Raw genomic sequence first — 16119 nt, 5'->3', positions numbered from 1 at the left:
CGGAGAGAAGACCAAACACTGGATGGAAAGCGAGGCTAGTCAGTGCATGCGTACATATTTTGGAAGAACGTGAATATGTGAACAATTCTGGATGGTGGTTGACATGCCTACATCAGGTGGTGCACATTTTTATCACTTGGCATCGTTTGCAGGGTGCCTGATAGGGTCTTTTTGTCTCCGCTGGGAGACAAAACTGGCGAAACAAAGAAATTGCACAAGATGTTGTTTAAGATGTAAATTAAGCAATCTGTATTTAAACGGACTTCTGTGAAGCTTGTAAAAGCCTAAGGGCTTCTAAGAAGCTTCTTGCTCATCTGTGCGTTTCTGGGTACCACCCGGAGGAAGGGGACACGGGCTGTGCGGCTCAGGACGGCGGCAGGGCCCTGCAGACACCAGCAGAGGAGCTCTGCTCCCGTCCCCACGTCCCCGCTTGGTTCCCAGCCAGGCTCGGTACCGACAGCCGTGTTTGGGGTGTTTAAGCAGAGCTCCGGAGCCTCTTCTGTCACCACTCCATCTGTGCTGGCTTTCTGTTGGCTTGCTTCTATCTCAGCGTATAAGCGTACATAAGCACGCGCGTGTATGTCGTTGCCGTCGTCTTTCTTGGGGGATTTGGTTTGTTTTTTAATGATCCCGTTCGGGGTGAGAGCAGGGAGGCAGGGGAGCTGCCGCGGCCATAAAGCGGGCAGAAAACGAGCTTCATCTTTATAGCACAGAAGAGCACATTATGGATGTTTTTAATCTCTTTGACCTTGTGGCGGAGAAGGAGGGAAGTGAAGAAATCGTGACAAACACCAGCCCTTTAATGCCAGGTTTCTTACTGCTCGGAGTGCCCTAAGGGTTAATGTAACAGTTTTAAGTCCTTCAATCACACCCACCCCCACCTACAGAACACTTCCAAATAATCCCTTTATAATAGACCCTTTTCCACAGATTGTATCTAACCCATGCATTAATGGGGCCCGTTGGTGTCAAGCATTTCAACAAATACGGGCCAGCAGCCTGCTCGGGGAGCCCCTCTTTCTGGCTCCATACGTTAATGATCTTTTGCCCCTCTGACTTAGCTCCCCTGCTGCAGGGACAAAATTAAACTACTGCGGATGGCAAAATAGTTATTTGCTGCCCAGGCAATTACATACTTCCAAAACTCTCCATCGCGGAAGGCCAGATGGACTTTATAGAAACCAGACCCAGGCCACAGTTTTAATTATCATAGTCCTGTCAGAAATGAGTGAAATTCTGAATGACCGCATGAAACGAACCAAAAGCCTTACACATGGATTTTTTCCTCAATAAAATTTTATGGCTTCTTAAAGAAACAGCATTCATATATTTTACGAGGCCTAATCATTCACTAATGCCTATATTAGTGCACCTGTGGCACTCGGCCCCATGGAAATTGCAGCGCCGGGCCCAGCTATGTTCTTGTGCGTGTTATTGCAAACCCCTTGTCAGAAAGGCAGCGCATGCTCCAGGGAGAAGCCGGGCTCGTTTCTGTTAGCCAGCAGTCGGTGTAATAAGGCAGAGAGATTTATGGACGTTTATCTGCTGAAAATTTCGTTTCATCGCGTGAATAAGACTTGCAGAAATGAAGCAACGCTCCGAAAGAGGAGTATTTTTAACATTCGTCGCGGGGCAGTGTGGTTATTTGGAGGGGTTGGAGACGTTGTGTCCCTGTGCTGATTCAGTATGAGGCAGGATTTCCCCTGAATACTTCCCCCTGAATACTCCCCCTGGATACTCTCCCCTCTCCTCGCAGCGTTTGCCCAGTAAGTGCCCGGGAGCCGCGTGCGGCGGTGCCAGAGGTGAGCGGGGCGCATGAAAGCGCACGGCTTTGTGTTATCGGGCTGCTGGCGCAGGTCACACAGCCTCGATTTTGTGTTTGAGTCGCTGCAGGGCTCTGAGGGGCAGTTTTGCACTTTTCTGTCCTCTTCTCCCCGAACTCGGCTGGGTTTTGGGTCAGGAGCGGGGACGGGAGCAGGAGGCACGTTCCCGTGCCCTGGGCTCTCGGTGCCGGCCGGTGCCTCCCGCGGTGTCCTCTGCTGTGTCCGGAGGGACCCCGTGCACTCAGTGTTGTGGCTTAGGATTTTCCCCCATTGAAAATGACTCTGGGTCCTGTGAAAGCCCTAGTTTAATCAGTTCTTGTTCATTCAAAGCAGGCGGCCCGGCTGATTTATTTACCTCCATGTATTTAATCACGGCGTCTCTAGAAGCCACCGGTCCCTCTCCCAGCCAGCACAGGATCTCCAGGCTATTTGGGCAGATATTTCTCTGACCTCTTCTTCACAGAGACTCCACAATCTCTGTAGCTGCTCTTTCCTTTCCGCATCACTCTCCTGACTGTCGGATGGTGCCCTAATGTCTGAGCTGGAGCTTGTTACCAAATCCCAGCGCCCGATCCCAAGGCTGGGCAACTCCGGATCCTTCCAGCTATCATTGTGCACCACGTTTCTAGTCCTCAGCGTGTTCCTAGTGCTTTATACCGGGCTGTCGCTGGTTGCCTGCCTCTTCCTTGGCACGTGCAGCCCAGCCCAGGCCCTCCCAGCCCTGCCGTGTGTCTCCCGAGGGCTGCGGAGCGTTTGCACGCCCCGGTTGCGGAGCAGCCGTGCGGTGCCCGCTGCCGAGCCGAGGGGAGGATGAGCAGGTTGGAGCTAGCTGGCAGCAGAGGGAAGGTGGCCCGGAGGAATGCATCTCGTCTGGTCGTTAAAGGCAGATTTGCTAATGAGGTCCACCTCAGCAACGTGCTGACAGCCGCAGAACATACTGGGTGTGTTAGCCGCAGCGCGGCTGGAATGAAGTCAGCTTTCTCTCCCTATGCTTTCTCATTACTTCATGCGCTTGGCAGCTGCTAACAGACTGGACGGGCTTAGCCAAAATCAGACCCGATGTAGAAACATGGAAAAGACTATTTAGCATTTCCAATCGGTCGTGCCGGGGGGCGGCGGGGCTGCCCCGTGCGCGGATGCTCTGCCCGCGGTGCCGCCAGGTGGGAGCGGGGCGGGGGGGGGCTGAGCCCTGCGCCGCGTCCTGCCGGGGGGACAAGTGTCCTCCGATGGAGCCGGTCGCTTCCAGGGGGGGCTGGGAGGAAACTGAGAGTATTTGGATAAACTCAGCGGCCCTTCGGACTAGAAAAGGACTTTTGTTCGCATAAAGAAAAAGACTGTTACATTACCATAGGATAACTGGACCCCGGCCAGTACAAACTGCGCTTGAAGTATAAAGACCGACCGGGAGTGTCAAACGAAGGATCTTTTCCTTGAGGTCAGGTATTTATTTTTATTGATTAGAACGTGAGATCTACATCTATGGCGCAGCCTGGCCCTGAGCACCGTCTCTGTGGAGGATTGTCCGTCCACAAAGGGCGCGTTGTGCCCGGGAGGGCCGCGGGTCTGCAGCACCCTCCTCGTCGCTGCGCCTCTGGCTTCCCCGGCGCGGTCACTGCCCGGCCACAGGTGCCCGGCACGGCGCTGCCAAGCTTCGTGCCATCCCCAGAGGCATTTCCAAGCACATCTGTGGCCGCTGACGGCCTCCTTTCTGCCCAAGAACCATGCCAGGGATGGCGAGCTCAGTGGTGCCCGCCGGCCGTCCCCAGCACGGGATGGGTGAAGCCCCATCCCGCTGGGAGGCTCCCCTGGGAAGGGACAGATCCAGGAGCGCTGGGGGGGCGCCTTCAGAGCATCGGGCTCCCCGCCTTCCCCGAGCAGAGGGTGAGGCTCGTGCGCCTGTCCTGGCTGCTCCTCTGAAGCTCTCGCGATGCAGCGGAGCGGTTTGGGGCAGAAGAGGTGGCTTTGTTAATCCAAACAGAGTGAAAGAGAAGAATTGAGAGCTGGAGCCATACAGAAATCACCCTCGAGGGTTCCAGCCAACAGATTATTGGGTTCGTGCTCCTGCTTAGGTCTTTTTTACAATAATATGAGACGTGTTTGGTGCAAACGTTTTCCTAGGATTTATTTGTATCTAATCACTTATGAAAGTTTTACTGACTTTGAAGAACAGATTTGCTAACCACCCATAAACCCCGTTTTTCTGCTTTAATTAAACCATTTTTGTCCATGAGGTTTTATTCACACACTGACAGCATCGATATAAATATGTCTCTGCCAGAGTAATTAATAAAAGTAGGCAGCGCAAGGGAGAAAAGCATGTGTGTCGTATCATCCTGGTAGGCTCCGCCGTTGTATAGTTCTTCCAAAAAAGTTAAGAACAGCCCCAATTAAAATGTTATGCGGCTTATGCGTGTTCAGATTTAATTTGGTATAATTGAATTTATGTTCATCCTTGGAGAACTCACGGGGCTGCCAGATAGAGACAGAAATCATTTATACCGTGGAAATACTGCACTATTAGATTTTTTTAAGGCTGTAGGATTAGGTCTTAATAAACTGTTTCAACGGCATTTCGAGGCTTGTGGAGTGGCTTGGGCTTACTGTGGGGGTATGTGCAAAGGGAATGAAGACAATGTTCTTGTTTTCACCATATGTTTCAATGGTTTTGTGTGCTAAAGAACTGCTTGGAAATGTGACACGGTGCTTCCTACTTAGCATTAAATTAGTAATTTTTATTGCAGTTTGAAGGAGTTTTTGCAGCCTACATGCTATAATCTCTGATTTATAGCTTCAGACTAAGAAGCTGCCTCAAAAAAGTGTCTCTGTTAATGAAGAAGACTTTCAGATTACTTTCAAGTGGATTTTCTAATACCTGAAGTCTTTGAAATGTTTTCCCAGCAGTATTTCACTGGAGGAAAGGTGTTAGTTTTGGAAAGAAGGGGAAACCATCCTCACAGTTAGAGTGCCTGAGAGCCGACTTGAGAAAGCAGTGTCCTTCTCTGTCCCACCCATCCCATTAACAAAAATCCTGCTCTCTTTTTGCAGGCATTTAGCCTTGCGTCCTGTCTCGTGTTTGACACGAGTGGGATTTTTTTGCGAGCATTCTGGGGAGGTGCTCTCGTGCTGCAGTCATGGTGGCGATGCCCAAACCCCAGTAACGAGCAAACCCTGTACAAGGAGCAAACATTTTCCTGCTTAGCAGGTGGGAAGGAGTGGCCCAGGTAGGGTGCGGGATCCCTCTCCCGGCCTGCGGGGGCTGATGCAGTCCTTTATTCCAACAGCAGAGGCACGTTCCCATGCTGCGTGGGGCCGGTTTGGTGAGCAGATGCCTGATGCTTGCCGTCCTCGGCTCTGCCTTCTGGATGGCCCTCTGACTTTCTGGTAGTTGAGAAAATCCCTGTACAAGGTTGATACTCATCTTTATTTTTCTCTTCCTATTTGGCTTCAAAAAAACTCCCTTTAAAACCAGAAGGAGTCTTTTCCTGTTGGATTGGAGGGCGGATCAAAATGCAAAATGTTGGCTTCGGTTGTTCAGCCGTGCCTCTAGGAGTTGTGAAAATCGTCCACAGAAGATAAGCGATTCTGCGCGGGGGTTATCAGAACCTCCCTAACTCAAACCTGACGTGCTCAGGCACTGCAAGATGCAGGGTACGTCAGAGCGTGTTTTGTTTTGAGACCCTCTGTGAGAGAACCAGATGTGCTGGAATCGCCTGAGTAAAACAACGCGAGCGGAGGCATCTGCGGACCTTCGGCTGGGCACCGCCGCGCCTCCGGCCGGGCATCGTTCTGCTCTGCTCTCTCCTGACCCCGAGCTGCCCTGAGGTCTGAGCTGGGGGTTTTGAAACGGAGTCGCTCAGCGTATTCAAAGGGCAGATTTATCATTAGAATAAATTCCCTGGAAGACATCGTTTCATAAGTAGGTGAATTGGCTCGGGGTAAAGTTCACCCGGGCGGCACTTGGGACTGCGCAATTGACCCTTGCACGTCCTTATAACGAGGGTTTCAGTTCGTGGTGGCAGACAAGATACTTGTCTGGCTGCGGAGAGGTCCGGTCACCAAGATTTAGAGGGAAATAATTGGATCAGCCTCTCGTTACTTGTCGCTTTGAAAGGAGCAACAAGTTGGGGCCCGAAGAATTCTGGAGCTTGCTTGAAAAAAAAAAAAAAAAAGATTTCCACATGTTTGTGTGAGAGAGGGTAACAGGAAGCTTCTTGGAGGATGCAATGCCAAAAGGAAGGCAATTGCCAAGAGGGCAGCGAGCGGCGGGACGAGCCCGGGCTGTGCCAGGAGCCCAGCAGGGACAGGCAGAAGCGGGGGGACAGGACCGGGCTGCGGCTGCCCCCAGCGCAGGGGGGACCAGGGCTGGGGCCGTTTGGAAGCCTCTCGGAGGAGGGCTGGTGGATGGTCACGGATGTGTGGGGGATGCTGGGGTCCGTGGGCAGCTCCAGCCCAGCCTGCTGGCCTGCGCAGCCCCATTACGAGTCCCAAAACCCCGGGGCTGCACAGACCAGCCCCAGTGCCTCCGAGCCCCAGCACTCTTGCCTTCGCGCACTCGAAGTGTACCCGAGCAGGCTTCGGAGCCTCTGCTGGCTGCCAGGCTGTGAAGCGAGTGGGGGTGCTCTCGGTCCTGAGCTGCTGCTGGGAAACGAGCGCCCCAGAATCCTGCTACGGCCCGAGTCCCTGTGTCAGAGGGCAGAACCACCGTGCTCAGCCTGGGAGTTCGAAGGGAAATGGCTTTGCTCGTTTTGTTTGCGTGCATCTGTCGAGTGAGACTGATGCTGACTCGCAGGCAGCTGCCAGAGGGCTGCTCCCTTCTGTAGAAGACCTTTGGTATCTTCAGGCAGGAAGGGACTCCAAAACCAGTTTTTTTTCTGGTGCGGAAACAGCTCACTTGATGCAAAGATGTCCAGCCCCGGTGTCCCAGGTTCTCCTTCTGGTGACGCCGGTGTTACAGACGAGCTGTGCACAAGAGTTATGAAGGGAGGAAGTTCTCCGTTAAGATGCTGAGCACATGAACGATCTCATCTCCCCCAGGAGGCGAGCCGGCCCGCGAGCAGATGCTCTAGCAGCGCTCTGAGATTCTCCTTCTCTACCTTGCTTTTGTAATTCAGCAAATACTCCTGCTGCCCACGCTGCAAGGCAGAGAGATGGGATAAGCCCGGCCGCTTCCCTGCTCGCCGCCCTGAGCTCAGAGCAGAGCACCTCCTGCCTTCGTGCCGGGCTGTCCGTGTGCGCGGGGCACAAATCAGCGGCAGCGTGCGTGCAGGACGGTGCTTAGCGGGGCCGGAGCCCCCCGAGCTGCTGTGGGACGGGTGCGCGGGCTGCAGGCGCCTCGTTTTTGCACCTTCTTTTGGTGATGTTTTCGGTAAATACCAGCTCTGAAGAAATCACACGTTTCGGCTTTGCGAGAGGTGAGCAGGACGCTGTTACTACATCAAGAGGAAATTTCTCGTTGGCTCGGCGCGAGATGGCTGCTTTGTTTTCCGAGCCCTTTAAACAGGGCTCTGCTGTTCCTGTTTTTGATCAGCTGCGTTCAGGAGGGAAACCTATAATATCCTTTCATTCTTTCGCTCAGTGCCAACCCGGTTCACAGACTCATCTATTTCACACCTTCTAAAGAGCACGAGAATAGTCTGCAAAGCAGCTGCCTTGCTCATTTCTGATAAGAAAGGTTCCGAGGGCTGTGCTTCCTCGCGCGATTGTGGCACCTCTGGGGGGGTTTCCTGTGTAAATGAAACCTCGGTGCAGCTGCGCTCACGGCAGCCCGGGGACGGGAGGGCTTTGCTCTGGGTCTTTGCTTTTAAAAATCTCTGCTCGGAAGGCGTAAGGTCATGGCCAAAGCGCTGGTAACGTGCACCCTTTTGGCCCGTAAATTCAGGGCATTTAAAGCTAATATGCGAACAGGAATGCGCTTCCAGATGAGTATCGCTGGGCTGCTTGGCTGCCGGCACATGCGGTGATGTGAGACGGGAGGGAGGATAATGGCCCTCTGCACCGGGTATGTTGCTGCTGGTGAATTTGGGCCTTCGCCTAATTCAATTTTTAAAACTCTTAGCCTACGGCTGGCGAGAAGTCGGGAAGAGGCAGGTGAGAGCCCCCAGGACGGCGTTGTTCCGTGTGGGCCTTCCCATGGCAGGTCCTTCAGGGGACTTCGCTAGGGCTGTGAAAAGGCTGGCGTTCTGCAACCGGTATTAGCGGTATGAATGGGCATTTGAAGTCTCTGCTACTTTTTTGGCCAGCGTGTAAAATGCGGCAAATGGTTTTGGCACCCGGGCGCCTTCAGTAAATCACTCTGAAGAGGCCTGCATGTTAGTGGTGTTCCACAGCTCCGTTCCCAAAACGTTATTAAAATAAAGTCGCAGTAATAAGGAATGATTTAAAACAAGCGGCAGGAACCTCCGTGCACGCCGGCCCAGCCGCGCACCCAGCACACGCCTGAAGAAGCCGATCAGAAACCGTTCCTAAGGCCAGCTGCGTGCTCCTTGCGGGGGCAGCACCTTTTGGGAACGAGTAAGGGGAAGGAGCCGGTTTCTTCGGTCTGGTTTCGGACGTGCCAGGTGATGCACATCTTGCCACTCCTAGCGCTTAGTGTACGGCCCCTGTTCCTGGAAGCAGGGATCGGGACAGGACCTCAGGTCTCTTAATTGCCGAGGGGAATCCCAAGGCTGACTAATTACAGACAGCGTGCTTGGAAAGCAAAAAGAAAGGAAAAAGAATCCAGCAGTAGTTTTTCCGTCATCTCATCCATTTTAAGACAACCGTGTGATTTTGCAGCGCTGCCTCCTAGCTTGCAGTATTTGCAAAAAGAAATGGTTTTGCAGTGCATCCTTTGTCCTGCACCCGAGGATGTGCAACGCTCGCCTCAGCTCCGTCAGAAGCGGGTCTCTGTGACTTCTGAACACAAACGCTCATTTTAGGCCCTCAGCAGCACCTCTGCGGGTACCTCGACCAAAAGACCCGATGGGGCTGGCATCTCCACCGTGCCACCACACTCGGCCTCGCGAATACCGGGCAGGCACCGAGGGGAGGTGACCTGGGAGGGCAGCCTCGCCTTCGTATTTCTTTGGCACCTTGCACCAGGCGGGGGCTGTTTGCAGACATTCACCGTCTCCAAAAAGCACGGGCGCGTGTCCGAAAACAGCAGCATTCCCCCAGGCCGTGCCTCCCTGAGATGCCTACAACCGGCTCGTAGAGCAAGGAGGCTAAAACGTGGCGTCCTACGGCCGCGTTCAGGGCGATGACAAACCAGAGGTTCTGCTTAGCGAGCGTCCTGGAGCCGTCAGCCCCCTCACCTCGCTGCGGGCGGAGGCGGCCGAGGTTTTTCCCGGTGTGACGGAGCAGGGTGCCGCTTCGGGAAGCGCACGGAGAAGCCTTCACGTGTCTGGTTGTGCAGTGCCTTCAGCGGGGCTTTGGGAGTCGCTCGCTCCTGGAAAGCGGCAAAGCTCACGTAGCTGGGGCGCGGGGAGAGCCGGCGGGGGAGAGCTCAAGTGGCAAGGGGCCTCCGGGAGAAACTGGGATCGGGAATTGTTCCAGCCCGGCTGCAGTCGGGTTCTGCTCGGCTTCTGGGCCTGCGTGTTGCTGCCAGCAGCGCTGCTCTGGTCCTGCTTGCCCGTGGCTAGTGGCCCTCCTTCCTTGGAGGGAGCCGTTTTGGTGCCAGATCTCCCTTTTCAAGCAGCACCAGGCCAATTGTACCCTACAGCGCTTTGTACCCCCGCAGGAGCTGCGAGGTGCTTGCAAGCCAGGTCTGTTTCAGTGGAAATTCAGCGCTGCTGGACCTCCTGCTTCTGCTCCCTCTTCCTAATTAAAGGGAAATTAAATGTCCTGGAAAGCCTCATCTGCCTGCGAGTAGTCTGCCTGTTGTTTATCAGATCCAGACTTCTCTCAATTTCCCATTTATTTTTATCTACTAAGCTTTTAGAACTTCATTAATATTTTTTTAAATGGGTCGAAACGAAGTGTAATACGAAAGTGTGATGTCTTGAGCTCTTTCTGCGGGGAGGAAAACTTCAAAGTTTTAGTGTGTATATATTACAAAGAACTGGAAATCCCTTTCTTGACTTGTGTGTACAATATCTGAGGCAACCCTGTGATTTGATTCAAGCATAATTTTTTACGGTTTACTGTTTAATTTAAATCAGCGTGGTATGAATTACGTTACTGGTGAAAAATGAGCTTTTGTTGAGATAAATGCTTGCCATCATCTTGAAAGTCTTCTTCTGTTTTGACATCTTTGCGTTTCTCTGCGCGGGGATCCGGTGCTGCGCGAGCTCCGCTCGCCGCCCTCCCCGAGCACGGGGCCGGGTCCGGCCCACCCGCACCTGGGGCTCAGCTGCCCTCAGACGTGCCGAGGGACGGGGCTGCGGCTCTGCGCGGCTCGCCTCCTCCCGCAGAGCTGGCTGGCAGGTAGGACGCGCTCGCTGGCAGCAGCGGTTGGCCACGGGCAGGCCCTTCGGAAGGCTCTGTGTGGTTCAGGTGCGCTCCCGAAATTCAGGCGTGCAAAGCCCGTGCCGCAATCCAGGCTCCTTGGCTTTGGAAACGGAGCGGGGCGTTTCAGGGGAGCAGCCTTGGTTCCGTGCCATCTCGTGCTCTTTGGAAGCGGTCTCGTGCCCTCTGTCCGGGTCACCCCGCTCGTGGCACCTCGGGTGCTGGCGGGGCCTCAGGGTGCTTCTTCCACGGCAGGAGATCCCGAAAGGATCCTCCCCGTCTCCTCCGAGCCGCCCCCGTGTCTGAGCAGCTCGGGCTCTTGGCACCTGAGGATGTCGTCGTTTTCTGATCCTGCGGTCGTTTAATAGCGCCACGGGTCAAAGCGCAGGCTGTAGAGGAGCAGTATTTTCTCCAGCCCCCGCTCCCTTACCACCAGTTTGCTCTGGCAGGGGAACTGGCCGTGAGCTGGAGGAGCTGGAGCTTGCCGGGCGCTGCGCAGCGCGGCGCCCGCTGAGCCCCCGGGGCTGCTCCTGCGGCCCCAGCCCGGCCAGGTTTGGCTCGGCTGCTGCTCCCATCGGTTCCCTGTGCTGTGACCTGGTTTTGTCTGACACGTTTCTCATTAACTCTTTGTCAAATCACCAGGAAGCCTGGTTAATTGCAGGCAGAGTGCTGAATTTATGAGTTCCATCTAGGCTTCGTGTCTACACATTGACAGAGGTGTTTCTCTGGATGAAATCTTTTTCTCTTCATTTTGAGGCAAGAATGGACTTTCTGTTTCACTTACTTCTGAAAGTCATAAATTGTAGCGATCCCTCCCTCCCCTTTATTTGAAAGAAACACAACAAAACTTCATGGCAACAGTTTATTGCTCTAAATCAGCTTGTGGGTCATTAAAGCAAAAAGCAAAAAGCAGAAAAAAAAAAGGGGGAAAAAAATCTCCCTCTAACTCCTGCCAAATAAAATGCGTACATCAGCCAAACTGTCAAAGGCAGATCCTGCAACTATGGGATGAGAAGGTTTATTACACTTTCGGCTTCTGGGGAGGGATGTTATAGCAACAGGACGCTGGGTCACTGATGGCAAACTCATGGTTGCTTCGTTTCTTCATGCACACTAGGAATCCATTAAGCTAACTGACGACAGATCCCTAGGCATTCCAGTCCTACAGCACACCTCTGCGGAGGCCAAATGTTGGACTCTGCCCATTAAAACGTGAAAGAAACAACCCAACAGAGAGCCCACAAATTAGAGAAGCAGGAAACCTCAAATGATGTGCAAAAAAAATGGTTAATGTTCAAGAGAATTTTTCCATAACTTTTGCTTCATAACTCAGCATCTCTGATCTTAATAAATTATGAGACAGAGCCTTCGCAAGATCAATGAGCCCTTTGGATTCGAGTCCCGAAGGCTGTGCAGCAGAAAGCAGATGAAGCTGCAGAGCGAGCCCTGGACCGTGACAGCCATTTCCTCTTGGCTGGCTCGAGATGAGCCCGAACCACGACCACAGCCAGCGTTCAAGTCCGGGTCCGAGCTTCGTGTGTCCGCAGTGGGCCAGGTTAAAAACTCGTCATCCAAACGAGCACGAAGGGGCATCTGTCCGAACCAAACCGACTGAAGAGGAGAGGGATGGGGGCTTCGGGGTGGGAAAAGAGACAGCGCTCCGTGAAAGGATAGCGAATGCCTCAGCAAAACGTAATCGTGGCACCGCTACCAGCCGGGACGCGGAGCTGAGAACTCTTGGATGAAGACAAAAGAGCAGGGAGGCGCTTGGGGTCATAAATCCAGCGTACGCCCGGGGCTTGCCATCTGCAGCAGAGGGAAGGGGGAAAAGATGAACTTGGTTTGACGCGGTCAATGAAAAAAAAGAAAAAAGGCGATGAGAAACCCACAGCAAGGGATGGGATGGGATGGGATGGGATGGGATGGGATGGGATGGGATGGGATGGGATGGGATGGGATGGGATGGAAGGATGGATGGATCAGGCTGAGCGGAGGGCGGCGAGGCACTGGAAGTGCTGTCGCAGTGCTGAATTTGATGAGAGTGCCCACAGGCTGCAATCCAGATGAAAGCTGATTTTTCCAGCAGATCTACGAGTGCATACGTCTGTCTGTCCCAGACTGCCTGGAGATTAGCTCAGGGAAAAGGCGAGGCAGCCAAACGTGCTCCTGCCCCGGGCACGGCTCTGGGGGCCGTGATGCCGCAGTTCAGGCTGTAGGTAATGCAGATGGTAACGTGTGTTGTCCTGAAAGTGACCGCAACACCGATAGATGATGGGGTTTGGTATTAAAAGTATTACCGATTACTAATTTTAAACTTCTTTTCCCTTCCCTTTCCTTACTCTCCCCCCTTTATTCTCTTTTTCTTCTTCTCTGATAATGTCTTTTAATGTCTGAGCCAAATCACCCCTCCGAGATGCCTCAGTGCAACCTCGCTGATGTCAGAGCTGGGCTGAGCACAAAGAGCAAGCAGAAGTACAACGAACGTTTCAGCGCCACCAGCTCCGACTCCTGCGAATTCCACGTGTGACTGTGTGATTTTCTGGCTTTGTTTTGGTTTTCTGTAGCTTTTTTTTTTTTTTTTAATCCTTTTTCCTTCTGCATTTGGACTTCTTTGGAGCATCAGTTACCTCTCGGTGCTGGTCGTGCTTCTTCTAAAACACCCACGACCGAATCATTTACGTGCATTCCAAAAACAAGCCTTCAAACCGAAAATCTTTTTTTTGTTACTGACAGTGACTTGTAAACAGTTGGTTTGAAGAATTTCGGCAGAGGAAATTTCTGATTTCCTTCTGGTCTAAACTGGAAGAAGATGTGGTAAAAGGTTTCGGTTTGTTTTTCTGGAGTTTTTTAGGGCAGGGGAAAGAGGGGCTCAGGAAATTATTTGTGCGGACACATGTTTGACAAAGGTAAAATGACATCATGGATAATAACTTGCAATTAGTGTTGGGTTTTTTAGTATTTTTTAAATTATGATGTACATTTCATATAGAGAAAAGTGTGTGTATGTGATCTTTATCTTGCTCGAGGTGTCAACCACAAAGAGCTGGACCGGCAGCACTCGGAGCAGGTGCTTACAGGGGCCGAATCTCACCACGCCTGAGAAAAAGCGTCCTTTTCTGGCAGCTTGACATTTTGTTGGACAGATACTGAAACATCCTAGAAAACTAACATTTAAGGTATCGTGCAGGATCATGGGTGCACAGGGAAAAAAAAAAAAAAATGTTTTAATCAGGCAGATGAAGTTCCTTGAAAATTAGAGAGCTGGATAAATCTGGACATGGAAGACCGCCACGGTGTAGGGCTGTCTGCTGTTACAGTTGCAATTGCAAAGTAAAGCTGTGTTAGCATGAGTCCCAGGAAATTCACATGGCAAAAAGAATGCCTTTTCCTTCTATACATAATGGGATGGGAGAACTTTTATACCTATTTCACTGCGGTCAGCCAGCAAGTGGTAACTTACTGCTGCTTGGCAGGTGCATTGCTGCCGATGATCTGCCTCTTCTGCCTCTGTGACAGCCCTTTTATTTTCCAGTTTTTGTTTTTCCAGAGGTTCTGCACCGAAAACAAGGAAGGCGTGCTGTAGTGTAAGGGACAGCGTCGTGCAAAAAGCCCTCCAGGGACACTGCCGGGCCTCGGCTCGTGAGACTTTGTTTTATTTACAGAGTACAGTGAGTGTGTGAGAAAAACAGGGGCTCGAGTTCTCAGGGTTTGTACAGACTCGTTCTTTCTCATTCTGATCTGTGAGATGTCACACCCCCAGTTTGGGTGCTAAAGCTCCACTCAGATGAAACCACAGAGTTTCAGGTGATTTTTAGCTAAGACAGGACCTCACTCAGGCAGGGCTGGCAAGCCTGGTGCGGGGGGCCTGCAAAGCAGTTGGTGAATTTGAGCTGAATTCTGGTTTCTCCAGAGCTATCTGGAGCATCTGCACCTAAATAACTCCAGAATATGAAAGAGGGTGCCTGCAACATATGGCTGTAAACCAAGATGGGATTTGCCATCTCGCTGATGGCTGCTGTACAAACTAATGGTACTGGGAGGTTGTCCGGGTGCTGCTTATTCAACTGTTAAAACCTACGGGCTGCACACCCAAACTGTTCGATGGCTTCCAACCAGCAGCCGAACACGGACACTTGGGTTTGTTTTCCAAACAATTTCCTTGGGAGCTGTTACCCCTTCCCGGTGAGGTGTGTCCCCGCAGGTGCCGCCTGGCTGCCCAACGCCCGTCGCTAATTTGGGGTCAGCGAGGCCAGGGCGAGAGCTTTAATCTTAGCAACAGTCAGCAGCTTTAGTCAGCCTCCATGTTCCTAGAGGTTCCCTGAGATAAAACAGAAGTTACTGTTATTTTAGCTTGAGTAAACTCGGTACAGTTGTTCAACGCACATTAGGAACGCTTTTATTTTTTTCATTTTTTCTTGAAAAGTCCACACCCCCCTCATCAGCTTCCTCTGACGGAACGGCCTTGTACCAGGCCCTCGGAGTCACAGGAGAGTAAATTCAGCACGTGCAGGTGGTTCTGGAAAGCGGAGGTCCCTGAACAAATGCAGCCAGTTCTGAGGAAAGCACCTATGTAAAAATAAAAAGCAAACAGCAGTGAAACACGCTTGTAAAAGCCCTCTGCGTGGGATGCACCTTCCGTTTGGTTTTTATGTACGTTTAACGCTGGACATAAATTCCAAACCTGGAACAAACCCATGGCACTAGGTGACATTTTGGGAAATGGTGAAGGATTTGTGCTTGCTCTCCCTTACCCCTTCCTCTGCCCCAAAACCTCCGAGGGCCCCGGCAGGAGCAGCGGCTGCGTGTGTCCATGCGCGGGCACGAGGAGGGGCTGGCGGCCGCTGCCTGCTCTGACGGCGAAGCGGAACGAGGCGAAAGTGAAACCAGCAACTGAGAATTTGCTCACATCAACCCGAATTTGCTCATATAACTTTTACACGGCTGCCAGCAGGCAGCGTCTCGCGATGCAGCCGCTGCTCGTAGCGGGGAGCGTGCTTCCATCTGCAGCAGCTCCGCTCTAGGAGCGAACCGGGGCACCGTGGCAAAGGACGTTGCCTCTGCAACTCCTGTTTTATTTATTCTGGAAGCTGGAATGTGAGGAATGAACAAGGCAGGGCTTTCTGGAAGGGGAAGGATGATGTTTCGTGGCCAAGACAGTTGAACTGAAAGCTAAACTCAGTCGCTGCTTCTGCTGCGGTGTCCTGAGGAAGTCATCGAAGGCAAATTTGCCTGAAATGGCCACTGATGGCGTGCTCCTCACCGCCTGCATGCCCAGCTCTCAGCTCCCTGCTCCGCAGAGCAGCCGTGTGCTCACCTCTGCACCAGCACCAGGTGGGGCTCGGCTCGAGTGCAGGACGTGGGAATTGGCCTGAGAAACGGGCTGAGGGCAGCACCCGAGGGATATGCAAAAATACCTGGGGTGTCCAGCGTACATCTCTGCATCTTACTTCTTGGGCTATAAATGAGCTTGTTCGGAACCCCTCACGGGTGTGCTACAAGCAGAGCTGCAGTGGCTGTGAAGCACTTGGGTGTTTTCACAAGCACCCCAGAAAAACCTGTGCCGGGACCGACATGCTAAGTAAAGCCACAGTATCAGCCCCTGAGCAGTGCGGGGAAAAACCTGAGTAAGCGTGGGCTGAACACGCGGGAACGATGCCTGCAAAGCTCCGGGTGCGAGCCGGGCTTCGCGGCCTGAGCCCAGGGCGTGCGCAGCAGGGAGCTGAGCTGAAGCGCGTGGGCAGCCCGCAGGCTTGGTGCTGAAACTCACTGCACTGGGATAAAATAATCCTGGGCATTTTTCTAGTACAGCTTGGCCTTCTGTGCTTTACTGTTAGCAAAGACTGGGCCCATCAGTTTAGCTAAATCCGCTAGG

At 52.7% G+C, this 16119-nt stretch overlaps 1 protein-coding gene across 8 annotated transcripts in view; it reads left to right on the top strand.

Moving 5' to 3' along the window:
• Nucleotides 1-16119, top strand: part of PRDM16 (PR/SET domain 16) — a 312213-nt gene that overhangs the window by 242373 nt on the left and 53721 nt on the right. The window contains exon 1 of one of the 8 annotated variants that reach the window (XM_083802571.1): nt 4615-7234. The exons of 6 other annotated variants lie outside the window; for them this stretch is intronic. Coding sequence is in view for 1 of the 2 variants with exons in the window: in XM_083802570.1 (XP_083658696.1) it covers nt 15492-15578 (87 nt within the window). In the remaining variant the exon portion in view is untranslated. Of the gene's footprint in view, nt 1-4614; nt 7235-14481; nt 15579-16119 lie in introns of those variants that run through there. One more of the 8 variants, XM_083802570.1, reaches the window with a different exon arrangement.

Source organism: Anser anser (genome assembly GCF_964211835.1).
Source record: "Anser anser genome assembly, chromosome: 17".
NCBI lineage: Eukaryota > Metazoa > Chordata > Aves > Anseriformes > Anatidae > Anser > Anser anser.
Note: the sequence above shows the minus strand (reverse complement) of the source record. Positions and strands in the feature narration are given on the sequence as shown.